The following is a 25,605-nucleotide window of genomic DNA, read 5'->3' on the forward strand; positions in this document are numbered from 1 at the left end:
TCCTACATCCAACCACCTGAACCAGGTGGTGCGTCTGTGCACCTAATTAGCTCTAAAAATCACTAAGGCACCACAAAGACTTGTAATGGAGTAAATGGGTCTGGATTGAGGAGGTCGATTTTTCAAAAAAAAATTTGACTATAAAAGGAGAATAGATAGCTAGAGTTAGAGATGTTTGAACACATTATTGAGCAGTGTATTACTCTATCTTAGGATTTGGTATTATTGTATTTCTTGTTTATTCATGTGAGCACTTAAATTTTTTAACAAAAAATTGTGGTTTTAGATCATTTTAATAAAGTGACGTACAATTTCATGATTTAAAATCATCTAAATGTATAATTATATATATTAATTAAATTATAAAAATAAACAAATTTATATAATGAAACTGAAGTTTTTTATAGAATTTTATTGTAATTTTATAAGTTTAATCTTTCAATATCGCTGAATCATATATCACATCATAATGTAAATGATATACCAAAATTGTTGAATTTTAAAATTGAGAGGTCAATTTCGCGAATTAGTTAAAATAGAGATAATCAAAGTGCAATTGAACTTAAAAATAATAATAAACATAAATTTGTGTACTCCAATATTAGTTTTGAAAGTCATCCAGTAAAAACAAAGTATTTGAAAATCACGTAGAATTAATCAACTAAGATAATCAAAGTGGTATAAATCAATTAGAGACAAACAAGATTTTCTATTTTTATTTCTTAAAAAAATTATATTTATTTTACTTTTGTTAATCAATTATTTATATTTTATAAAACAATGAAAACGTCAAAAAGTTGTTTTCACTATTTTTAAAAATGCATTTTCATTAATTAACATCTTATCTTCTCTTAATAACAATAATTATCTTGAAGAGTCTTTTATCAAAATAAAATAAATATAAATTTAAAAAAATGAAAATATAAAAATATTTTCACAAAAATAAAAAAATAAACAATTCGCTGGTTTTTTATTCATATAAGATTTGAATTGAGATTTAAGAAAAAACTAAACTCCTTGACATGCATTGTTAAGAAAACTTTAATAATACGAGTATTTGAAATGCAGACAAAACAAATGAAAACATCCTTAAAATATGTCTTTGTCCAGCTGAATCTGATTCCCGTGATTATAATTTATGTGGAGTTTCTTTTTACCCATAGGGTCTACTTGTATTTAAATGGTAAACAATTTGGTGAGGAGTCAATTTTAGCATTGGAGTCTCTCATTAAGAACTTTGTTGGTTTTCAATAGTCCAATACGTGGATAGTGATTGATTTGGAATTATCTTTAACTTGTTAATTGAATCATTTGAATGCTCACCCTCTCCACCTTCAAGTCCTTTTGTTGCTTACAAGTTACAACATCATAATGCAGTATACTATAATGTTGTAGAGCTGTAATTTGATGATTGTATGATTTTCTGACCTCAAAGTATTAGAGATATCACTAAAAGATCAATCGACACTTGTGCGCTGCTACTTATATGTTAATTTTTTGTCGGACAATTTTGTCTTTAATAAAATACACAACAGTAAATAGATAAATATGAACGTTATTTATAAATTATTATTGATTTTGATTTTTAAATAATGTGAGACTATTTTGATATATCGAAACACATAATAGCATCTATAAATACATATTTAAATTTAAATAAAAATATTTTTAAAATAAAAATAATTTTATTTTAATCGATTGTTTTAGATTATCTTTGTGTGTGTTAATCTTCTTTTTTCTAAGAAAACGTAATCTGTATAATTTAAAAAATTAAAAAATAAACAAAAGTTAATAAAAAAATTGTTTCATCAACTTATTCTATAAGTAACTTTTATTAAAATTACTCTACTTAATAACTATTAATAAATATTTTAAATTAAATTATACTGATCTAACTGTTATTTTTGTTTTCTTTAACAATCATACTTACAAAATTTTAAAAAAATTATCAATGACTTAGCTCTTAACAACTTGATTTTTTTTTTTTGGTTTATCTTTTAATCAAGCACAATTTCATAAAACCATCACCAACATTTTTTTACGCCATTTTTTACGCCAATTTCAAGCACAATCACTTAGTACCATTTTTTTTAAAAGCAAATTTACACGAATATATTTTACGCCGATAGTTTCTTAAAATTTAATATAATTTTATTTTGACGGTGTATATCCTTAATTTTTTTTTAGGCAGCGCATTATGATATTATGGAATAAATAGCCTAACTTTGTAACCAAAATGAAAAAATAATATCGCATTTAAATACGCCCCTATCTTAGAACAAGAACGAGACTCGTACATTGCATTTTAGTATTTTAGTATTTCTTTGTCTGAGTGCAGAAGCACAAACCTTGATATGAAATATAAAAATATTTTACTTTGTCAGCTGCTATTATTTCTCCATGCGAATCTTGCATTTTGTCAGCTAACCAACCATTTAGAAAATTCATAATAAACCTGATTTCCATTTCTTCATTTAATAATCTGTCCCCCACAATCACTACTTCATTCAATTAAAGTTGTTATTAAAAACCCATTTGCAATTTCAGCTATTAATTGATAATGTTAGCATGGATTAATGCATCTAGAATTTTATTTTACAACTTCAGTGAAAATTGTCACCATTTAAAAAGCACAATTATTTTTTAACAAAAACCTACACCATTTAAACAGTGAGTGGTGAATGGATGTAGATTTTTTTTATTTTTAAAATAAACTAAGTTAATATATTAATCAATTTAAATTTTACTTTGATGTTTAATAATATGATCTATCTTGTATAATAATACTTTTAAAATTTGATGTAGGTTAAATTTATAGTTATTAAAATTAATATTATAATAAAAATTATTTATAGTTATTTATGGTCTATTTGACGTGTATGATAAAATAGAAACATAGTATGATATAAAACTAAATAAGAATACAATATGATAGTGACAAGATAAATATTATCATATCATTATATTTATCAACAGTATAACAACATTTTATATTTATCATGTATAGTGAGGTGATAGTGATATGATAATCAACATTATAATAATAATTTATTTTGTCATGTATTTAGTACTATTTTGAATAATTACATGGTAATTTTTCTAAAACTAACTTATTGTATTTTAAATTTTATAAAATAAAAAAAAATAATGAAATAATTTTATATTTAAAATTATATATTTGACACTACTAAATAAATAATTTAAATTTTAAAAATAAAATGGATCTAATTATAAGATTACTAAAATAAATGTTTTAAATTTTGTAAAAAAATTATTTAATAAAAATATTTTTTTTTAAATATTTTATACTTGATAAAAAATCTTATCTTTGAGGATTTTTAAAATTAGTTTTAGACTTCATATGTTTTAGACCGTCCGTTGATTTGCTTTGCCATGTCATTTTTTGTTGCATCCGGAGAGCTATTTATTTTGTGTTGCATTTCAGTGACTTTATTTGATGTGCATAATAGGATAAAGACATAATATGATCTAGCAATATATATGATAGTAATATGATAAACATTATTATATTATGTATTTTATGCATACACGATAATTAACAAAATAATATTTTATTTTGTCATATATTTAGTACACATCTTATGATGACATGACATAATATATATTATATTTAAATAACAAAATTACCATTGTGAATAATTATATATTACTTTTTTAAAAAAATTAACTTATTATATTTTAAATATTATAAAATAACAAAAAAAAATACTAAAAATTAAATTAAGTAATAAAGTAATTTTATATTTAAAACTATCCATTAACACTATTAAAAAATAATTTAATTTTTATTTTAAATTATGAATAACTAAATGATTCTATTTTATTTGTTATAATGTAAATGCATATATATATATATATATATATATATATATATATATATATATATATATATATATTACATGAGTGGTAAAAATACTCTTGTAAACAAATTATATTTATTTTAAAATTAAATTAATTTTTATAATTTTAAATACTAATTTATTTAATTATATACAAAAAACAAAACTACCCTTTGATATGATCATAAATATTTTTTAAATTAGTTATTAATTTTTAAGTTTAATATCAAATTTTATTAATTACTTTTATATCTTAGATTATATTTTATAAATTGTTTTTATATTTATATTTTATTTTATTTCATTTTTATATTTTAAATTATATTATATAAAAGTAATTGAATACATTACAGTTTTTATTATATATTGTTGATTTCTAATATAGCTCATATTGAATATATAAATTTCAATTTGAAAGATATTATATAATATAATTATGAATTAACTTACTATATCTTTTTTGTTCATCAAAAATGGAATTCAAACATGATATACTAATTTATTCATATTATGTCTCTTATCATGTTCATCAAACAAACCTTTAAAGAGATCGAATAGACGTAATAAATTTTTTCAGTGGTTTGTAACATGATATTTTTAGTTAAATATGATTTTAAAAAAATTTGAGCCTAATATTTTTAAAAATAGTTAGTCTTATTTGGATTTCTTGTAGGTATAGTCATTGTTCGGATACTATTATTTTTTTTGATTTCTTATAAATTTACCACATGAAAGATAATTTTCTTCGAAACGCTTTAAACACTAAATATAAATATATTTCTCGGCGAAAATTTGAAGACATGTTCATTATAATATGGTGAGAATCTAACTATTTTCGTTAGATTCAATTTTCATGGTTAATAATGTTATTATAATTAATAATAATTGACTATTTCAAAAAATTATAATAATGTAAAATTTACACTAAAAGCATTTAAGTTACAAAATGAATTAAAAAGGAAAAATGGAATAATGGCAGGAATTAGTGTGTGAGTGTGACGATAAGCGTGAGTTCCGTTAAAAGACAAAAGAGCGTGGAAGAAAAACGCAACTTGATTTGTGTACTCTAGAAAGGGAAAAGAAAAAAGGTTTTTCTTTTTCTTTTCTTTTCTTCTCTCTCGTTTTATTTTTGTTAATACTCTAATAATTAATTTATCGCTCGAAAGTCCAAAACAACAGCGTCAGATCAGACTCAGAACACAACTTGATAAGAACGAACGAACGAAGAACAACGAAACCGTTTTCTTCTTCGCGGCACTTTCACTCTTTCTAAAGCCTCTCACACAATTCACGTTCCTGTGCGTTGTCGTTTACTCCTCCCTCGTCTACATTGCGAGTTCTTTTCTCCTTTTTAGTAAACGACAACACCTGCACAAAAATACTTCCCGTCGTTTTTGTTTTTTTTTTCTTCCTTCGAATCGCTTATATTTCACGAAAATACATCACACATCTCTCTCTCTCTCTCCATGGGAAACGCTAACGGAAGAGAAGACGGTTCCATTTCCGACGCCGGCGATCCTGCCGTTCGTGCACCTCACGCGTCTGATTCTCGTCCTCCTGTCCGTGCTTTCTCCTCCGATTCAATGGCTAATAGTCCTCCGCAGAGTCCTCGTCGTTCCAGATCGCCGATCCTCTTCGGTCCTCAGGTTCTCCCTCTCTCTCTACAATCGTTCTTCGTTGTTTTATTCACTTCCTTCTACGCTTTTCTGCATTTTGTTATGCGTTTATGTTACTCATTTTTACGTGTTTTCATTACTGTTGAATTGGATTTGGTAAGCTAGGGTAGAATTTTCGATTCCGTTGTTGGTTACTATATTTAATGCTAACAATTATTTGGTAAATTAAATGCTGAAACGTTGCTTTCGTTGAAACTGTAGATTATTACCAAGTTTAATGAACCGTAGATTATTCCGTGTGTTAAATTGAACGGATCTGTGAATTTTATTATTGATCGATTTGGCTCTTGCGTGCATGGATTATGGATAGTTGATGAATGTGATTTGGATTGAATTAGCATGATGAGTATCCAAAAGGAATTAATGTGACTTTTTTTTTTGCTCGATTTCCATGTGATTTGTATGTTCAAAGCTTGATAAGATAGGGCATGAGGGGTAAAGCGGAATGATTCAAATCTAGGAGAGTTGATATATTGCTTTAACTGTATGAAGTTTTTTAAGAACTGTTGCGCCTAGCATTATGATTGTTTATGTAGTTATCTTATCATTTTGCATTCCTTGTAACATGAAAGCTCATTTTGGTTCGGTGAGAATTGAAGACAATTTACCAAAGTTAAGGTGTTTTTTGTACATGTTGGGCCGAACATGCACAAATTTCAAAGCTGTGTTTACTGAAAGCAAGAAACCGTTGAGTCGTTGTTGACTATAAACACACAGGCTCCATCTGAGTTTGAGTTGGACCACGTCATTTTTGTCCCGTAAAAGTCATGGAGCCATGTGACCATGTCGTGGATGGTTGTTAGTTGTAACTGAGAATTGTGTATGTGGCATTGCATCATTTGGAAATACACATTCACCGTTCTAGTCTAATGTACTCAACCATTAATTTTGTCCGATTTGGTCAACAGGAATTGCATGCAAGTCGCAATAATGGCCTTGATTGAGTGTGTGAAATTTGCCGACGTCTATTTGATATTATATTGAATGCAATAATGTCCTCGATTGAGTGGGCATTGCATTCAATAACGTCCTCTCAACCGAGTTTTGTGATATGCTGTTTGGACTTTGGAATGTCAATAAGTTGCACATGTTTCATGAAAATAATTTTATCGGTGTAACAGTATGGACTTTGTTTTGCATTGATTTTTGTGACATGTTCCCATGGATTTTTGCTTACTAACCTCAAAGTTTCTGAATTGAGAAATAGCACATGCAGGTTTGGAATGGGAATTTTGCATTTTGTAACCGATGCATCATGATTCAGGATGTGCACAAAAACTGTTTTACATGGAAAACAAGAATACTTGGTTATGTTTTAAGCTGCTAAGCATATAATATCAAAAGTTTTATGCCACATTTAAATTGATTTACTTCCACATGATTCAATTCAATTGACGTGATCATTATTTATTTTGACTATCTGATTTCAAATCTGGAAACAAGATACTTTCGCTCTCAAACCAATATTAACTAGGCAAAATCCCAAATGATTGGTGTCAGTTTGCAACATAGCTACTTGTCTTTGCTAACAACTCTACACTAGCGAGGCTTCATGGTTATATTTTCTTATGAATGTGGAAATTTTTTGGGATGAATTCCTTTTTAGTGACTTATAGATGTTTTAACCTATAAATATTTTAGAACTATTCGCTACGTTGTGAATAGTGGTAAGACATGCATGTGCATCAGTGATCAAAACCAGCTCCACTTTCCTTCTTTACTTTCTGTAATAAGTTTTGAAATCATAATCTTTTCTCTCTGTACAGAGATTTGGAAGAGGGAACTTTCTGTGTGCCATTAAATCACATGATTACTAATAATTTGTTACAGATCAATGTTTGATCTGAGAATGCATAGTCTAAAATGATGATTGCTTGTTGATAGCTTAACTTAAATTGCTTTGTGATTCTTTCTACATTCTTTATTGGAATTTTTCTTTTCCTGAGAGCGGCTTTTGGCAATAAAATTTTATTAGGATTAAAATCAATTTTCGAATTTTATGAAGACCAAACATATAGTTAACCCTTATTTTTATCTGGAAAGTTTTTGTTGAAATTTCTCTTTAACAATTTCATATACACAGATGATCGAACCCATAATAGAAAAACGAGAAGAAAACATTGATGGTGTAGACTCAGAAGTAGAAAAGAGAGGATAAGGAAAATGAGGCAACGCAGCTAGACTAGAGTAGTTTTTTTTGGAACAACTAGAGTAATTACAAAATAAGCAAGACTGTTAAGAGTAGGTGCCTAATTGGTAGGAGAGGGTAGAAGAGGCACAGATTCAGATTTGATAGTTTTGAGAAACTAAGTAGCGGCTCATTGTAAAAGGGAGGGAAAGCCTGAGAGGGGAATTCTCTCATTTTCCTTTCCTCTTAGGTTTTTTTTTCTTCTTGTTCTGTAACAGTAGTTGAGGCCAAAATCAATTTTGGTTGCCTTTAGCGATCTTAGATGATAAAACTGTGTACACGTAAGTTTAGACGTATAGACTCAGGTTCTTTGTGCTTTTCAGGTTCCTCTAGCTCCATTACAAAGAGGTAACGGCCCTCCTTTTCTCAATCAAATGTGGCAGAATGAACCTCACGGTATTGTTAATCAATCTCCTGAGCATGGAATCCCTGTTATGATCACTTGGAATTATGGAGGTAACAATGTGGCTGTGGAGGGATCTTGGGATAACTGGACATCTAGGTGAGATTTGATGACTCCTTTGTTAGTAATGGTGGCTTGATTGTATTTGACATGACATTATCACAATTGCAATTATTCTATGATGATGATGATGTATTAATACCAGTAAATTTTAATTACTTGCAGGAAGGCATTGCAGCGAGGTGGCAAGGATCACTCAATTCTTTTAGTCCTTCCATCAGGTATATATCATTACAGGTTCATTGTTGATGGTGAACAGAGATATATTCCAGATCTTCCTTATGTAGCTGATGAGATGGGGAATGTCTGCAATCTTCTTGATGTTAATGTATGCATCTTCCTTTTTGTTTGTTTCTTTTTCGGTAAAATCCTATTGTCATGTGAATGGTATCTTTTTCATCATGGAGTTCATCCTACTTGACATCTAATAGTGCATTTGCACTGTTCTAGAGGATCTTCTCCTTTCAGTGTAATGGCGATTGCTTGTGTGTTGTAAGTAGGGGTAGGGGGTAACTAGGTGAGAGGAGCAAGGAAAGAGTAATGTACCCAATTTCATTATGACTGATTTCATGCGTGGAGATCAAGGATGAATATAGACTGAGGAAATGCTGGATTCTTCACTCTACTATTGGTTTATTGATTTAAGTTTTTGAAGGCCAATTTCATGTGAATTTTTACTTTTAGGGTCAGAGCATTAGTGAGATGAAATAGATTATACTTAATAGTTAAGTTAAACTTCAGTGAAAAAACTTGAGTTTTTCATTATTTTGCTTTCTGAATTTGAAGTTGTTCTCGATGACTGTTTTTGATTGTTTGATTATGACGAGGTATCATCCCCATTTAATGAAATTTATTTGTCTTCCATTTAATGATTTGAATGTTTTTATTTCCTGCAGGATTATGTACCAGAAAATCCTGAAAGTGTCTCTGAGTTTGAGGCGCCAGCCTCTCCAGAGTCTAGTTATGGTCAAGCATATCCAGCTGAGGAAGACTTCGCGAAAGAGCCAATGGCTGTTCCTTCCCAGCTGCATCTTACGGTCCTAGGCATGGAGAACGTCGATTCTGGTCCCTCTTCAAAGCCTCAGCATGTTGTGCTAAATCATGTCTTCATAGAGAAAAACATGGCCTCCAAGTCTGTTGTTGCCCTGGGGCTGACTCACAGGTTCCAGTCTAAATATGTGACAGTTGTCCTTTACAAACCACTCAAGAGGTAAATATGTGACAGTTGTCCAGGTTGTCTTATTTTGTTTTATTTGTAGCCTCAGTCTGTAAAGAAATGTTCGAATAATCCTCCCTTCCGTAGATGGTATATGAAGGTCTTGTGTCTGTAGATATGCTTGAAAGAAACTGGTGTTTCTGTTTCGACTTGATACATCAAAACTTTCAGTTTTCTGGTAACATTTTGGTTTTTTTTTCTCCTTCTAGAATGATTAAAATATCAAGTGGGTACCTAAAATTTGATGTTGTTAGTGCTGCTGAACGTGGTAACTTGATGCCGGTGTCAATTATGTTTTTGGTCTGTAATCCCAAGTTAATTAACGTCTGCAATTGGAGTAGCTAAAATTTTTGGTACATGTAATCTTGGTCCATAACTAACGGTGCTATGGATTCCACAATATAAACAGCTTGTTTGATTAAGATTTTACTCCCTGCAGTTCCCCTTTTTTTTATGCTACTCAAAGAGCTTTCAATGGTCTTCCTTCCTCTCCTTTCCACCTTAAGCTGTGTTTTGTATTAGCTTAAAAATTAAGAGACTAAAATTTGGGTGAGTAAACTGTTGAGGTGTAAATGTTGAAGGGATAAAAATTTCATAATTTTTGTGTTTGATTAGCAAACATTAAACTCGTATGAAGTTCCTATTTTGGAATAAAGATTGTGCTGTGTTTTGGTTTTCAATTGAGCTTCTGCTAGATCTATCGAAATCAGGACAGGTACAAAGATGACGCATGGAACTTGAATGAACTTGCATTCCTGTTACTCCTGCATTGGAATCACTTTTTTCGCCCTTGAATGAACCCAGCACTGATCTGGATTTGCGGCAGCCTGTCAATGAAGTTGAACACTACATTTCTCGATTGATCATTAAGGATAAATCAACTTGGTCAATCTTACTATATAATATATATCTGATAGGTGCGGAATTGCTGCAGCTCTATTTCGAGTAAAGAGCTAAACTCCTGGGGAAAAAGGACAAATATGAATGCAAGATTACTTAGATTTCTTCTGCTCAATTTCATTGCACAGTAACGAAAATATAGTGAATGAGTTTTCCTAGTTACGTGGATCCTGTCATGTGGCACAAGGTCCTTGTCTCATGGAAACAAAATTTGCCAACAGAATGAAAAATAACCCTATCATAACTACAAGATTCCTACAACTATTTTATTGTAAAGCTAGTACTGGAATAAGAGGTGGTATACTAACAAGTGGAGAAGCTGATTCAATAATAATGCCTCACCCAAACAGGTCATTGATGCATATCAATATCTCAACCCAAGATATGGAGAGTAAATTACACAAACATAGTTGGTATGTTGGCAAACCATTCATCTTCATTTATGAAAGATTGTAAAGAATATTCATTTAGATTTAAATCACTTGCTTCTTCTCCCAATAGACGTCCCTTGTAGTACTGGACCCTGGTCCTATACATTTAACTTCCGCATATGTGATGTCTCATATGCATTATTTTGTTTATCAATTAATAGAAGTTACATGATAATAATAATAACATTGTGTATGGCATGCATACCGATCTACACCCGAAAAATGTCATTTTCATGCATAAAAACACGAACTTGTCACCAAAAAATAAGTTTATAAAAATGAAATAAGATTGTATTTAATCATCAGTATTTTTGCTTAAAAAAAAAATTCTTATACTTTTCGGTGTTTGATATAGAAAATATTTCTCTCATCGTGTGTTGGATTGGAGAAATAAAAAAAAAAAAATTGCTCATCAATATGGTCCGTCAAATGTAAGGAGCATAGAATATAAAGGTTAGTCCACTGCTTATAAAGAAAGAAAGAAAAAAAAGGCTATTCCACGAAAAAATTTAAATTAAAATGACACCTTATCTTTGCAATTGCAATAAGAAAGAAAAAAAGAGTCAAGGCTCTCTTGTGTTTAGCTTTTGGAGTAATAGTCAATTAAAAATAACTCTTGAATAATTTTTTTTTTCGTTTAAGTTATTTAACTTTTAAAAGGTGTACAAAGTTACTCTGTTTTTATTTTTTTAATAACAATATGACACATCTTTAATTTTATTATTTTACAGTTTATTTAATTTAGACATCATTATTTTAAGATAAAAAAATTATTTTTCAAAATAAATAAATAAAATTGATATTTTTTCATCTTCTTCCCTAATTCATAAACTAAATCCTATAAGCAAGTTTCATTGACAAGAGACATCATTAACTAAATCAATTACTTATCTATTATTTGTCGTCAATTAACCCTTATATCCTAAAAATCTATGGAAACAAAATCTTCATTGCTTACTTAAAAATATCAATTGTCGACAACATCTTGCATGCAACTCTAGATCATTTAGAATTTAATCCAAATTCATGTAATTTCATCCTTCATTTTGTGCTCCACTTAGTCTCCACATTTACATTAAACAACTTAAACTTTTATTAATGATGGAGTTACCTTTTCTTTCATTTACTTTCTTGTACTAATCGTTAACCACTACATCCATGAAAAGTGTGGTAAGATAGAGGAAATGAAAGTAATTTGTCTTTAAATTTTTATATAAAGGATTTTTACGCATGTTTATAACTCATCACGTAAAAAATGATAAATAAACATAAATATTACTAAACAAAATATTTGTGTTTCATTTATATATCGTTTGCTCTCTCACGTGCATCAAGAGATTTTTTTGTTGTAATCTCAACATAATTCAATAACTTTTTCAAATAAATTGTATTGTACTTTCCGATCATTTCTCAAGCTATCACACATATTCTTCAAATTTATAATTTTCAATGACTTCAATATCCCAACTAATTTTTTAGATCTTTGAACTTCATCATTAATTGAAGGGGATATGGATAAATTTTAAATGTAACCATAAACTATGTAAAAAAAATACATAGAAAATAATAAAATTTTAAAAATTATATGGATGGGGTGTTTGTGATGATAAAAATTGAAATATTTTGATGTAAACAGTCATTCGGTATTAATGATATTCTATTTTATTCCTAAATATTGCACAAAAAGTTCTTCAAATAAAAAAAAATTGTGTAATCCTTTACAGACATTTTATCAAGCACATACAATGCAGTTATATGGTGAAAAATAGTTCAATTTTGTAATCAGTATAACAAATACAAATGAAAGTTAGTGCTTCAAGCAAGTGAGAAATTAAATACTAAAAACAAAATTATAATCAAACAAAGTAGTGAGATTATCTAGATGTTGTTTGAATATCTCGAACACAATTTAACTTCATCCCAATTTCACGTTGTAAATGCATAATTGACTTGGAGTTTATGTGAAGCTAGGAATTGTGGTTTACAAAATAATTGATAAATAAATTCAGACATTCATCAGCATCACCGGCGTATCTGAACCAATCGCACTCCAAAAACTCGAGGTACTATTTTTTTCCTTTTTACTTTTTCTAATTGCAAAATTATAACTCTTTAGGTTTTTTTTTTTTTAATTCATATTGAAACAAAACTGTGATGGAATTTCCTATTACGGTTTATCACATCATAGGGTTTTTATGCAGCGCAACAATGTTTCAGTTTTTTTTTTGGTAATTTTTTTTATCAATGAGGTTAGATTTGCATACAATTTATTTTCTTTAATTTTTTTAGTAAAATTTGTGTTCTTAGTTAGATTAATTTATCTTGGTTTAAAATGGACTGTTAGATTGTTTAATACTTGTCTGAGTCACTATAGTCAGTTGTATGGTATTGGCTGAATCTGAGGGAATGAGAATAATGGTGCAGGACTTAATTGAATCTGAGCCTAACCCTGAGCTTGCCCATGCAGTTTCATTGTCCCTGAAGGTACACCTTTAACTTGTCTTCTTTTATTCCTTCAGTCACCATTTTAAGAAATGTTAGCAGTGCGTTATCACCATGACAGCCCAGTGCTTTAACTTTGGCTTTTCTATAAATATTGGAAATTTGGAGCCTGAATTGCTTCTGACATAAAATGAATCCAGACAGCAGAGCAAGAAAAAGCACGCCTTGTACAAGAAGGTGATTTCGGAGCATCTACTGCAGGGCCATCCAAGGCACCGGGAGTTGAATAGGGGTTTCAATCCTCAGCCCACACCTCTTGCATATCACCCACCTTCACCAATCCAAATATCAACGAAAACGGAAACGGCGATGGGGAAGAAGAAGGTTCAATGGTTCTGCACTTGGATTTTTGGTTCCATAATTTTTAGACTCATTCTCATCTACTTCCCCAGAAACCTCAACCTCTCTTCTCGCCCTGAAGTCTCCACTCCTCTCACCAGCATTCGTCGCCGTAAGCTCTTCCTCTATCACCAATTCAACTTCATTACTTCTTAATTTCTCAACTAACTCACATTTCAAGCTATTTTATTCACTTCACTTCTTCTTGTTTTTGCAGTTGCCGAGGGTTACTGGTTGAAGCAGTCATCAATGTCACCTTATGCTGGTTTCTCATTTCTTCGTTCATCCAATCAAATTAAATCATTCTCTAATGTTGCTATTTTGCTATGAATTTTCAAGCTGTTGTTTCTATTATCAGGTTCAATGTACCATGGTTCTCCTTTGTTGTTGACACTTCTCGGACCACTCACAGTTACAAGGTACCTACGTGCTATTAATTTTGTGAACTTTTGAATCTGTTGCTTAATTTCAATGGAGTTATGTTTTGAATGTTTTATGTTACCACTGTGAGATGCAATCAAAATTTAGTATGAAATTTGCGTGGTATAGTGATATTTGAAAAACATTGTTTGTGATGCAGAATTGAAGGACAGCCTGATTATCTTTTATGCAGGTAACTTTCTTCGCCTTTTAACTGTACTTAGTATCTGTCTGAGTTATTTATTTTCCTAATCTAACGAACCATAATTGCTTTGATCTATGTTGCTTGTTATTTATTGTTGTTGATTAGTGATTTGCAACTGCTCCTTTTCACTTTTTATTTGTGCATACCCCTTCTAATAAATGATCTTTATGTGTGATTAATCTTCTTGATTGCCTTGTTTTTATAATCGAAATGATGCTGACCCTCATCTTTGTTCTTTTGCCTGGCATAACTTGTGCATTTAGTACTTTGCCCTTGTTATTCTCGTGATGCATTTAGTGTACTTGGTTAAGCAGCAAATATCAACTCATTTCTGGATATAGTTTGGTTTTTGTGATGGCAGATGTTGTCACTGCAATGCTCATTTGTGCTGCTGGTAAAAAACTTCAGGCGGCATACAGTTCAAGTTTACAATTCATTGGCCTTCATCACTTATCAGAGAATTCAGGTTTGTTAGCATAAGCTACAAGTTTGATTGTTTTTGTTCAAATTTCAGATGTTACACTTAGGTGTGCTTCTCCTGTTTTTGTTTATTGTCTTCAAGTGATAAATGTAAAAAGTGTACAAGTATTGAGGTCCTTTGCAGATAAATATATACTATACCATCAAAAGAGGTTTTCTATTTTGTACTTGACCATATTACGAGATAATAATGACAGAGTTATAGCAGAAATATTGATAGTGTTATGAAACACCTCATTGGTCAATATCTAGGTTTTAAGCATCAGATTCTGATATATTTATTAATTACAAGGATTAGTCCATAATTTAATCTACAGCATTCAAACTTGTGGATAATATTACATGTCTACGTGGTTTCAGATAAGAAATAGATGACAAGGTGCATGCCAATGCAGTGTTTGGATTACAAAAATAATATATTTTGATAACTAGCATGATTTCCAAAAAAAGTATGTTATTAAATTGCCGATTAGAAAACATGATATTTACAACTGTTGTTCTGCAGGGTAAGCTATGAATTATGATCATACGATTTAAAATTAAAATTTCCTTGTCAGGCTATGGATCTTTTTCAAGCTCTGTGCAAATTCTTGTTTACACCTTTTGATACCATCTTCTCTGTTTTCAGATGTTCTTCGTTCAGGGGAATTTGCTGCTCTTGTATACTTGTGGAATCCTTTTACAATTGTTGCATGTGTTGGTCTATCTACTTCTGCAATTGAGAACCTGATGGTTGTGTTATCCCTTTATGGAGCATGCGCACGTAAGCAACTAACAATCTATGGCTTCTTAAAAAAGCTAACAATCTATGCTTTTTAGTTTCTGAATTTTTAGATATTTCATTTATTCTACCGAGTAGTACCGACTCAGTTCTTTGAAGTCTTATTGGTATTTACTGGTTGTTTTCTGGTATGTGTTATCTTCCCCTTATATTGAAAAAGTTATTGCATGGATCCACGAGTTCTGAAAATAAAATTTAATATTTTGCTCCCTGGATAAGCTCTAATGAGACTATGAGAAGTAGTGGTAGGAATAGGAATCTGAAGAATTTCTTTTATACAACTAGACTTTGATAAACAAAACTTGCCAACAGTTTTGTTTCTATTATTTTTGCTTACCTGATAATGTTTTTGGTCTTAGGTTGCTTTTGAGTAGAAAGAAATGTGATTACTTTTTTGTTGAGATAAAGCCAATAAAACAAGACTAGAGTCTACGAATGGGTTCTGCTTAACCCATGTACATGAGAAATGTATTAGGACAAACTACCTAAGGCAAATCCATAAAACAAAACTGTTTTTGTTATTTTATTATAAGTCCATTGTTTCTTGCGTATATTTGATGCAAAAAACATTCCATCAGATTCAAACTTGATGTCTATGTCCCATTTTCCATTAAGTTGGCTATGTTTTAGAAGAATCCACTGGTTTACTTGATGTACTTGAACATTACATCTAAATTCCATCTTATTAACTTCAATTTCTCACATTTATTTCTCTCCTTCATGGGAACCATTTCATTTGTAATCATTACTATTTATCTTACTACTACTAGTATTCATCAAGTTGATATCCACTTGAGTGAAAAAGGTTGCTAATTGCTATAGTCAGCAAGCAGATCAGATTTTCGAATGCTAGATTGCTAGTCATCAAATCATTAAGAAATTATATAGTGGGGGTTGGAGAAATCATAAAAGATTGAAATACATCAATAGAACATAGCGCCATTGCCTGGTATTAACTGGCTTTCAATCTTCATCTAATACTTCATTTAATGTTGAAACTGTACTGATGTGCAACAGGACTAGCTCCGGTGGCAGCTTTTGGGTGGGTTATGGCTACGCATTTGTCTCTGTACCCAGCAATCCTTATTATCCCAGTATGTTGTTGCTCAAACCCATTAAATAGCATTTGCAGCATAATCTTAATTTATCATTTTATCTAGATTTAGATAAATCTATTATCTTATGTTGCAGCTAATATTGTTATTGGGGTATGGTCCTGATGCTCCTCCTAGGAAATTATTCTGGCAAAGGAAAAATCCTGAAGTTGATAATCCCACCTCAAGCGATAGGAGTTGTTTAGAAGATGAGTCGATCAATGAGAAAAGGATGCTGAATGTATTCTCATGGAGGCCAGTTGTTCTTTTATTGTTCTGGGCTTTGCTGTGGTCATCCTATGTTTTAGTCCTCTGTGGCATCTATGTCCAACAGCACGGTGGTCTACGGGAGATGTTCAAAAGGTTTTGTTTATATACTATGACCGTTTTTCTTTTCTTATGACACTTTTGCAAGTGACAATACATATCTGTTTATTTGTTTGTGTAATGTGCCAAGATACTTCTTTTTGGTCATTTTGAAAGCTCATTCTTATAATAGCTGCTAGAATTTAATGCTTTGTAGAGTGTTAAGACCATTGCTTATAGTGGAACCTGATGCTATAAAGTTCCTGTGATGGTGGGGTTGAGGAAAGGGTTGAACTCATAATGGGTCTATTACAGGCAACCTCGCTTTGCATTTGCAAGAGGCTAAATTCATAACTTGAATTTGTGTCCTTCTAACAACTCAAATGGCTCCCCGCCAGAAAAGTACACTGCTTCTGGTGGAGCTTTTTCATGAACTAAAGAAGAGTGTATGGTTTATCATGTGAAGACAATTGTATACCATTAAAGTCATTCCAAAGTAATTGCATGAGTACTGAGTTATTGACATGGTCACTGCTGTACATATGTATGGAGCCACCTTGAAGTTTTGTAAAAAAATTTGCTGCAATGCGAACCCTTAGAATTTGGAAAAATTTAGGTACATATTACTGTTATTTGTTCATTCAATGCTTGAAACTGCTGTTAGTGTGAAATAAAAAAAATGTAGTTTGAGAAATCAAATTATACATTTCCCAGTTTCCTCATGTGTATATCATTGATATTGCTTATACTATCCGTGGGGTTTTCTTCTATTACCCAATGTATTTTATGCATGTTTTTCAACATTAGTTTTAAAGAAGCAGATTGTGATTATGGCTGAATTTTGTATTATTCTCTGTTGAAGAACATTGATTTTGATTTTGAAATGTTCTTTTTCTTTTATTATCCGTTGAATTTTGATGACTTTATTGTTTATGCAGAACTTATGGCTTCATTCTAACCATACAAGATCTATCTCCAAACATCGGAGCTTTGTGGTATGTTCTTTAGGAAAGAATACTACTTAGACTGGACTGCTTTAATCCTATGAACTTTAGCACTTATTAGGTCTCATGATTTTTGCATACAGGTACTTTTTCGCAGAAGTTTTTGACTTCTTCAGAAGTTTCTTCCTGATAGTAATCCATGGGAATATTCTTTTGATGATAGTACCATTAGCCTTACGTCTTAATCACCGACCATTCTTTCTAGCTTTTGTATACATTGTGATTTCTTCCATGTTGAAGTCTTATCCTTCTGTAAGTTGTTTTTTCTCCATTAATTTCTTCTTTTACCTTGATTGAAATTAGCTCTTGAAATTTATGCATGGAGGTTTCAGTGTGTGTTGCTGAATGTATTCTTATAATTATGAATGAAAGATGTTGTTATCCTTTTAAATGTTCAAACCTTGATATTGTAAGATTATTTGTCCCAAATAATAAAAAAAATACTCAAATAAAAACATCTACACACTTTGAACATTTATACTCAATTAAAAATTAGTTGAAATGTGGATCTACAATTTTGAAAGAAGATACTCTATCTGTGTGTTGCTGAAATTTGCCAACTATACTTTGAAATTTATTATAAAATTCACTTTTACTTAAATTTATTCAAAACATAAATCACATTATATCCTTATTCATAACCTAAAATCACATTATCGGCATGGAAAACACGTTTCGGATCTCTTTTAATATTAAAGTGTGGAATCTTGAGTGCTGATTGGCGGAATAAAAACCAATCCAAAACGTTCTTGTATGATATTTAAGAAAAATACATCTTAAAAGAAATTCATCATCTCATTTCTCTAATGGAAAACACGTTTCGGATCTCTTTTAATATTAAAGTGTGGAATCTTGAGTGCTGATTGGCGGAATAAGAACCAATCCAAAACGTTTTTGTATGATATTTAAGAAAAACACATCTTAAAAGAAATTCATCATCTCATTTCTCTATTTATCTCTCTTCTAAAATGTATAAATTCAGAGTAAAGAATGAGTAAAATTTTCTTTTGTACATAAATATCAATATATTTTTTTCCTTTGTTAATAAAACAGATCAATAAAACACTATAAGTATCTAAATTGGATTTGAAATTGTTTGAAGGGGAAAAGATGGTTGTAGTTTTATTAATCATGAATTGTTTTTAATCGTATGCGATACTGCAGACTAGTCTCCACAAAGATTTCCATCACAAGTAAAGCACGCGGTCCTTGTAGATGTTTAAATTCATAAATAACATCATTTAACACAAAAGCAGATTAAAATGTGACGTCCTTTTTATGTGTATTGGTTCATGTTTTAATAAACTAATGATGACTTTAAAAGCTTTTCTTCTAGCATTCTGCATCAGGGCATCAGACTAACTCCAAAAACAAAGCTTCTTGCTTGTTGGTTAGGCCAAGTTCATCAAGTGTCACAGCACTTTCTCCAACACCAAAGGCACGCCTAGGATATGGTCTCACCTGCCCCAAAAATAACGTCAAAGAACAAAAAAAAGTAATTGAAATTATATGGTGCAAATAAACCATTTTACTAAATATGTAATTAAAACTAAGAGTAAGAATGATAAAGGTTTCGCACCAGTCTGTAACTGCTAGGTTTCACCAGCCTACCAATATCTATGAAGTCGAAAAGAGACTGAAAATTTCCAAGAGCGGGCCTATATTAGCAAGTAAGCACCAGAATAAAGGAGGAAAACACAAATAGCATATTTTATAACAGGCATCTTCACCTGTAGTTTATCAAATCTTAGGAATCGGCGGCCACGACGGCTGCCATCTGGCATTTTTACCAGCAGGGTCACAGCATTATCATCAGCTGAGGATGGTTCTGGTGGTAGAGAGGCTTCTTTGGCAGCTAACTGTGTTTCCAATTCCTGACAGTTTATGCAAAATGCAAGAGTAAGCAACACAGAAACTGGAATTCGATTTCTATCCCTAGGAAAGTATGAGTTAGATAGAGTTTGCATAGGCCAATATTTCAAAGGGGCAATAAAATAACCATGTAATTAGTTAGTTACAAATGTATTACCTGCTCTTCCTGCAACTTCCTTTGAGATTCTTCTGCTCTCCGTCTTTCCTCGTCTTTTCCTCTTCGCGAGCAGCCTCAGGTTCCTCCATAGCCTTCAATTCTTTTTCTCTGTCTGCTTGTAATGATGCAAGGTATTCATCATCCTGCGTCAAATAAACATAGACAACAATAGCCACAATTAAACCATCTTATAAGGGTGTTTTGCCTTAATTTATCCCAAGTTGGATTTGGGTTTTCTTGATCCCAAGAACGAAACCAAAATAATATTGAAGCATCCAAGCTCATGAATGCCCACTGCACTCTATCGAATCCATGAATTTCATGCTCCACAAAGAACTTTTCAGCCCTTGCAACCCACCCAACAGGATCAGTCCCTGAAAAATTGGGCAGCTCCACCTTTTTGACCCACTAATCCTCCATTTCCATGAACTTCGGCACTCCCTTGAGATCCAGCAGGTCGGACCAATTGTTAGGAACCCAAGAATTGGATTCCAATGATTTAGAGGAAGAACACTAATATTTAGAAAGAAAAAAAAAGAAATAATAGGAGAAAATCTCTTCAAGAAAATGATACACAAGAGCGGATACGCTCCTACAATGGTTTACACCACTCAATTTCTAAAGTTGCTAAAAGATGATTTCTAAAGGGGTGGAAGCTTCTATTTAAAAACTTCCATAGGATTAGATCCAGGTAACTAACTAACTAATAGCAAACACCAAAACAGTTACACCTATACAACTACTAACAACCTAGGAGATTGAATAGGTCCAAAGTTCAATCTCTGCTACTAACACTTCTCCCTCCCCTAACAAACTAATTACTCATTTGCCTAATAAAAAAAACATCATAATTAATCTCTAGCTGAAAACTTCATTGGCTTTGTAAAATGCTTGTCTTGAAACTTTGAGTCAACTGGTTTGGAGCTGACTTTGTTTCACAATTAAATGATTTATTATGTTGTTATCCTGTAAACTTAAGTTTCTTCTTGTGTGGGCAGATCATTCTGGGGATTGAAAGTGTTAGCGCCATGCTTAATCATGATAGATTGCTTACAAAGCTATCTACTTCAAAGCTTCAAAATGTCAAATCTTGAGAGCTCTTTTGGAGTATGATTTCAATGCATCCAAAAGTTTGTGGTGACCCAAGTTCACTTAATCTCGATTTTGGTCCAAAACAGAAAAAAGATATCAATTCCACGATCGGACTACTGGACTGTCATTCAATTGATCAATTCCTTTTATCGGTCCTATGTATTTTCTTGGATGCATTAGTATTTGAACCCAAAGCTCTACAGTTAGGATGCTGATTGCCGGTAAAAGAATAGATTTTGTTATAATTATAAACAATCATGATTAATTTGCTGTGGTAGTTAGAAGTTTGAACCCTTCTAGATGTGCTATTTACGAAGTAGTTTTGTAGTGTGTTTGGAAACTTTAACAATCACAGCGAAACCCCACGTGGACAACTAGTAACATCAAGATCAATGTGTGTTTGCATCTTGAAACCACTTTACCAAACATATGCTTGGTGGTTTTGTTCTTCAAATCTTGGTACATCACGTGTTTATTTGTTTTATGTGTTCCAATAGTGTGCACTTGCTGCTCAGAATATCTGGAGCAATACCAGTAGTTTATCAAAATAAAACAGTTGAATGAAACTGATAATAAGCACCACTATTGATAAGCCTGTGCTATTATGATGTATGCGGTTTTTCATGGTCACATTTTCAGTCATGGCTAGTGTGGTATTAATCTAGCAACTGGTTCGGGTTAGAATTTTGTGATTTGTATACCTGTTTTTTTTTTTGTTTTCTGCTTCTGCCAAAATCAAATTTGTACATTCACTCGGCCTGTGTCCGTTTTCATTTTGGAAGAATGGTTGATTGAGTTGATTACGATGTTCATCAGGGTGTATGTCGGTCTCCACTCTTCACCGACTTCATTTCACTGTCTGGTTATTGGTATGTACAATGCATTTTCATATAAAAAAAGTGTTGTCTCGAGTTCATATGTCTCTATTAGACAATTTTAGATGTGAAATGAATCTTTGACTTTGACCCAAAAGTTTAAAATGATAGATGAATTGTGGAAAAGGGCACGACATTTCTTTGGTATTGCACTTAAAGTTAAAGACATATGTCGCAATATGAGACTATGTAATTTTACTCATAATATAAATGTTATTCAAAGATCCGAGCACATGTTTCTTTAACTCGATAAAACCATGAGAATGACATGTGCAAGGGAAATAACAGACATTCGCACAATTAAGTAGTGGGAGGTTACCAAGGTTTAGAGCTCAAGACCCGTGAGCTCTATAAATAGGAATACTACTTATATGAAATTTCTAAGTCATTCAATCACTCACCAAACACCCTAAATCAGGATTACGACATAACGTTAGCTAGGTCTACCTAATTCTTTAAATAAGAACAGTTTCTATTTTGATTTTCGATTATTCTTAACCTTGCACATAATCGACATATGGATATAATTGAACATATATGATATGCATACATCATATTTCTTAACATGACGAAATTCAGACACTTGTGAAATAATAACATACAATTGAATATACAAAAAATATTTATTTATTTTTTCTTATTTGCACATCTTAGAAAGGAGAGCAAAAATATTGAAATCTATAAAGTTATTTTGTTAGGCAAAATAATAACAAAAAAAGATTATGAATAAAATTTAGGGGAAGGATATAGTGCCAGTTTAAAATAGAGTAGACTTTAAGCTCTCATTGAGGAGATATAACTTGCAACAAGTTAGATTTAATATTTATATTTTTGTTACTATACTAAATAACTTCAATAGGAATTTAACTGGTATCTACATACAAAAAACTATACACTTGATGGTTTTGAGACATACTATTGAGTACTTATATTTTCTTCTTATTCTTTATTATTATTTTTGGTTCTAAATTCTTATATTGTTTTTCTAGTTCATATCGTAATGATGTTAAAAGCAACCAATAGTACTTTTTTCAATATTATTTTTATTCTTTAAGCTAGACATTATTAGAGAGTGTTTTATGGTATTTTATTGGCCTGTTTCTTTATCCACCTTTGTAATACTAGCACCTATGTTTATCTTTGTATAAATACTTTTATCATTCAATTAATTATATAGAGGTATATCCAGTTGAAATCCTTTTCATATTAGACATTACGAACATTTTTAGTCATATTTTATTACTATAAAAAATTGAATTATACAAAAACTAATTACAACTACAGAGATATATTTAAGGTGTAATTTGTTTCTTTTCTTCTCAAACGGGAGCATCAATTTTGAGCAGAGATTGCAAGCTAAACTTCATTTGTTTCTCTTATTTAAATGAGGACTAAACATGCACTAAGACTAGAGTGAACCATTGAAGTTATGACTCTAATTGTGAACCACCAATGTAAACCATTGGATATAGTGGCCGGAAAAAACTCAAGGACCCGAAATTTGGAAGAACAACCCGAATAATCGGTTGACTCCATAATAGTGATTCATGGGGAATCACAGAAACAATCTAGCATAAGATGGTATTAACTGTACTAGTCATTCACATGTAAAAGCACAAATTTGCAACCAATTGTTCCAAGTTCATAAATAGTAACCCAAAAAAAGATGAAGAGTGAAGTTACAAATGCATGTTGAGCCAAAGCTAAATCAAACTACTTAAACAAAGGGACAAAGCAAACAAGTAGAATACTAATGAGTAGTAGCAATAAAGCAAACAAACCAACAAACAAAAAACTAATAACCCCAAATAAAACATGTCCTAATATTGAAAATAGAATAATAATATTTCTCATAAATTTTCATCTGCTATGTCCCTTTTTCTGTTCATGTGATTTTCAAATATAGGTTATTGTTTGATTGGTCCCTTACTTAGCCATCATGACTTTGACAAACTCCTCATAGTTGATCTGACCATCACCATCAACATCAGCCTCACGAATCATCTCATCCACTTCTTCGTCGGTCAGCTTCTCGCCTAGGTTTGTCATAACATGACGAAGCTCAGCTGCTGAGATGAAACCGTTCTGATCCTTGTCAAACACACGGAAAGCTTCCTTAAGCTCCTCCTCCGAATCAGTATCCTTCATCTTACGGGCCATCAGGTTGAGGAATTCAGGGAAATCAATGGTACCATTCCCGTCAGCATCAACCTCGTTTATCATGTCCTGCAACTCGGCCTCAGTTGGGTTCTGTCCAAGCGACCGCATCACAGTCCCAAGTTCCTTGGTAGTAATACAACCTATAGCATTTTAAATAAACAGTTAAAACACAAACAATTGATTCAACAACCCAAAGATATAGCATGGCTCAATTTAGAAATCATTGAAGACCACATACATTAGGTCAAAGTTTGGTTTTTCTTCCGGTGTAGTCAAATACACACGAAGATACCTGTGTTGCCAGCACTATAGCATAGCAAAATTTGAACAAGCCACTATTTTCCAAGATAGTCAACAAAACTCTGTTTTCTTATGAAACTATACTACCTAATTTTGATCAAACCAAAAGTTTCCGAAAAACATCAAAACTCATGAGAGCCTAGGAGAGATGTACACATGAGAGAGAGATAAACATAACTTTACAGGTAAACTTATTAATAAAATTATAACCAAATACAGACCAAAATGGTCAAAGAAACACCAATCATTTAATTAAATTCTAAAAATGTAAAAAGCAAAATGTCATTAGAAATAGGTACCATCTAATTGCTATTTCATTCTCAAATAGATTGTTCACAAAAAAGGGACCAAAATGCACAAACACAAATAAAAAGGGGCCAATCCCATATTAAGAAGTTACTCACAAATCTAAACATCTAACATAAAGTCCATGTCCACAAAACAAAAAATCGATCCAAAAATCAAACAATAAAAAAAAAAGAATCAAATCTGAAGTCACAATTTCAAATATTCACACTCATTCCTATCATATCAAACAATCCATCCACAAACAAACACATGATATAACCACAAAAAGGATCAAATTAACATTAATCACCAAAGGGCAAAAGAGGAAAACAAACAAAATCAATAAAAAATGCGAATGAAAACAAAAATCAAAGCCAAAAAGTCAAACAAAAGAAAGAACCCTAGACACAAACGAACCTAAAAAAGTTCCGATTTTTACAAAAATTTCTTCTAAAGTGTAAGATGGGGTGTCAACAAAATTGAAATACAAAACAACAGTTAAATAAAAAATCAGATCTAAGAAACAAAAAAAAAAGGATCTGAGAAATGATACCATCGCCATCCTTATCGAAGAGACTGAAAGCCTCCTTGAACTCTGAGATCTGTTCATCGGTGAGCTGATCGGCCATTGGAGGGAAGATTGGATAGCAAAAGAGAGAATGAAAGGTTTGTGATGTGGAAAATGAAAGAAGAATAGAAAAAGAAGGATTATGGTATTTATATAAACTCTTATTATAGGTCTTATTTTTCTTCTTCTAAGGTTAAGGTTATCTCTTACTCTCATTTATGTGGAATTTAATTAAATCATAAATCACTTTTCTAAATATGGAATTTATTATTCAAAGTATATGGAGACTTGTATATCTAAACGCACTAGTTATTAAATTTTGATAAATCATTCATTCTTTTTCTCTTTTATTTCTTAACAAATGTTCTAAAGCTATTCATTAGTGAGACTTGTCACTTTAACATATTTAGATATACTAATTTATGCCA

The 25,605-nt window shown here is 31.3% G+C and overlaps 4 protein-coding genes across 6 annotated transcripts; 2 read left to right on the plus strand and 2 right to left on the minus strand.

Annotated features, from left to right (window-relative positions):
- Window positions 1–4,988: 4,988 nt before the first annotated feature.
- Window positions 4,989–9,832, plus strand: LOC101489487 (SNF1-related protein kinase regulatory subunit beta-1). The gene is made up of 4 exons (XM_004491138.4): window positions 4,989–5,506; window positions 8,048–8,226; window positions 8,353–8,515; window positions 9,084–9,832. The coding sequence occupies exons 1-4, from the start codon at window positions 5,327–5,329 to the stop codon at window positions 9,399–9,401; spliced, it is 840 nt and encodes a 279-aa protein (XP_004491195.1). The 5' UTR covers window positions 4,989–5,326; the 3' UTR covers window positions 9,402–9,832.
- Window positions 9,833–12,413: 2,581 nt separating this feature from the next.
- LOC101495400 (uncharacterized) lies at window positions 12,414–18,177 on the plus strand. 3 transcript variants are annotated; one of them, XM_027331623.2, is made up of 12 exons: window positions 12,415–12,797; window positions 13,159–13,218; window positions 13,298–13,687; window positions 13,793–13,840; window positions 13,934–13,994; window positions 14,156–14,188; window positions 14,542–14,666; window positions 15,309–15,443; window positions 16,479–16,555; window positions 16,653–16,918; window positions 17,800–17,856; window positions 17,949–18,177. In XM_027331623.2, exons 3-12 carry the CDS (start codon window positions 13,546–13,548, stop codon window positions 18,160–18,162), a joined length of 1,158 nt encoding a protein of 385 aa, XP_027187424.1. In that variant the 5' UTR covers window positions 12,415–12,797; window positions 13,159–13,218; window positions 13,298–13,545; the 3' UTR covers window positions 18,163–18,177. The 3 variants fall into 3 exon arrangements, with proteins under 3 accessions (XP_073221014.1, XP_027187424.1, XP_012568594.1); XM_012713140.3 differs by having other exon boundaries at window positions 13,377–13,687; XM_073364913.1 differs by lacking the exons at window positions 17,800–17,856; window positions 17,949–18,177 and adding an exon at window positions 17,079–17,708 and having other exon boundaries at window positions 12,414–12,797; window positions 13,377–13,687.
- Window positions 18,178–18,957: 780 nt separating this feature from the next.
- Window positions 18,958–20,208, minus strand: LOC101495728 (plant UBX domain-containing protein 8-like). The gene is given in 6 exon segments (XM_012713141.2): window positions 18,958–19,326; window positions 19,445–19,501; window positions 19,596–19,739; window positions 19,895–19,950; window positions 19,953–20,081; window positions 20,190–20,208. Coding segments are annotated over 6 exon segments (513 nt in total). The 3' UTR covers window positions 18,958–19,218.
- A 3,273-nt stretch (window positions 20,209–23,481) lies between these two features.
- LOC101489805 (calmodulin) lies at window positions 23,482–25,362 on the minus strand. Its single transcript, XM_004491139.3, has 2 exons — window positions 25,163–25,362; window positions 23,482–24,161 (listed from the first exon to the last, which is right to left on the minus strand). The coding sequence occupies exons 1-2, from the start codon at window positions 25,236–25,238 to the stop codon at window positions 23,788–23,790; spliced, it is 450 nt and encodes a 149-aa protein (XP_004491196.1). The 5' UTR covers window positions 25,239–25,362; the 3' UTR covers window positions 23,482–23,787.
- Window positions 25,363–25,605: the final 243 nt, after the last annotated feature.

Source organism: Cicer arietinum, chromosome 2 (genome assembly GCF_000331145.2).
Source record: "Cicer arietinum cultivar CDC Frontier isolate Library 1 chromosome 2, Cicar.CDCFrontier_v2.0, whole genome shotgun sequence".
NCBI lineage: Eukaryota > Viridiplantae > Streptophyta > Magnoliopsida > Fabales > Fabaceae > Cicer > Cicer arietinum.

Bases quoted from the DNA above. Each gene is read 5' to 3' on its own strand.
- LOC101489487 (XM_004491138.4), top strand. From the start codon at position 5,327: ATGGGAAACGCTAACGGAAGAGAAGACGGTTCCATTTCCGACGCCGGC. The intron at 5,507-8,047 runs GTTCTCCCTCTC...TGTGCTTTTCAG, and splicing joins CGATCCTCTTCGGTCCTCAG to GTTCCTCTAGCTCCATTACA. The intron at 8,227-8,352 runs GTGAGATTTGAT...AATTACTTGCAG, and splicing joins TGGGATAACTGGACATCTAG to GAAGGCATTGCAGCGAGGTG.
- LOC101495400 (XM_027331623.2), top strand. From the start codon at position 13,546: ATGGGGAAGAAGAAGGTTCAATGGTTCTGCACTTGGATTTTTGGTTCC. The intron at 14,667-15,308 runs GTTTGTTAGCAT...CTCTGTTTTCAG, and splicing joins TCACTTATCAGAGAATTCAG to ATGTTCTTCGTTCAGGGGAA. The intron at 16,556-16,652 runs GTATGTTGTTGC...CTTATGTTGCAG, and splicing joins CAGCAATCCTTATTATCCCA to CTAATATTGTTATTGGGGTA.
- LOC101489805 (XM_004491139.3), bottom strand. From the start codon at position 25,238: ATGGCCGATCAGCTCACCGATGAACAGATCTCAGAGTTCAAGGAGGCT. The intron at 24,162-25,162 runs GTATCATTTCTC...AAAATGCTATAG, and splicing joins CTTCGATAAGGATGGCGATG to GTTGTATTACTACCAAGGAA.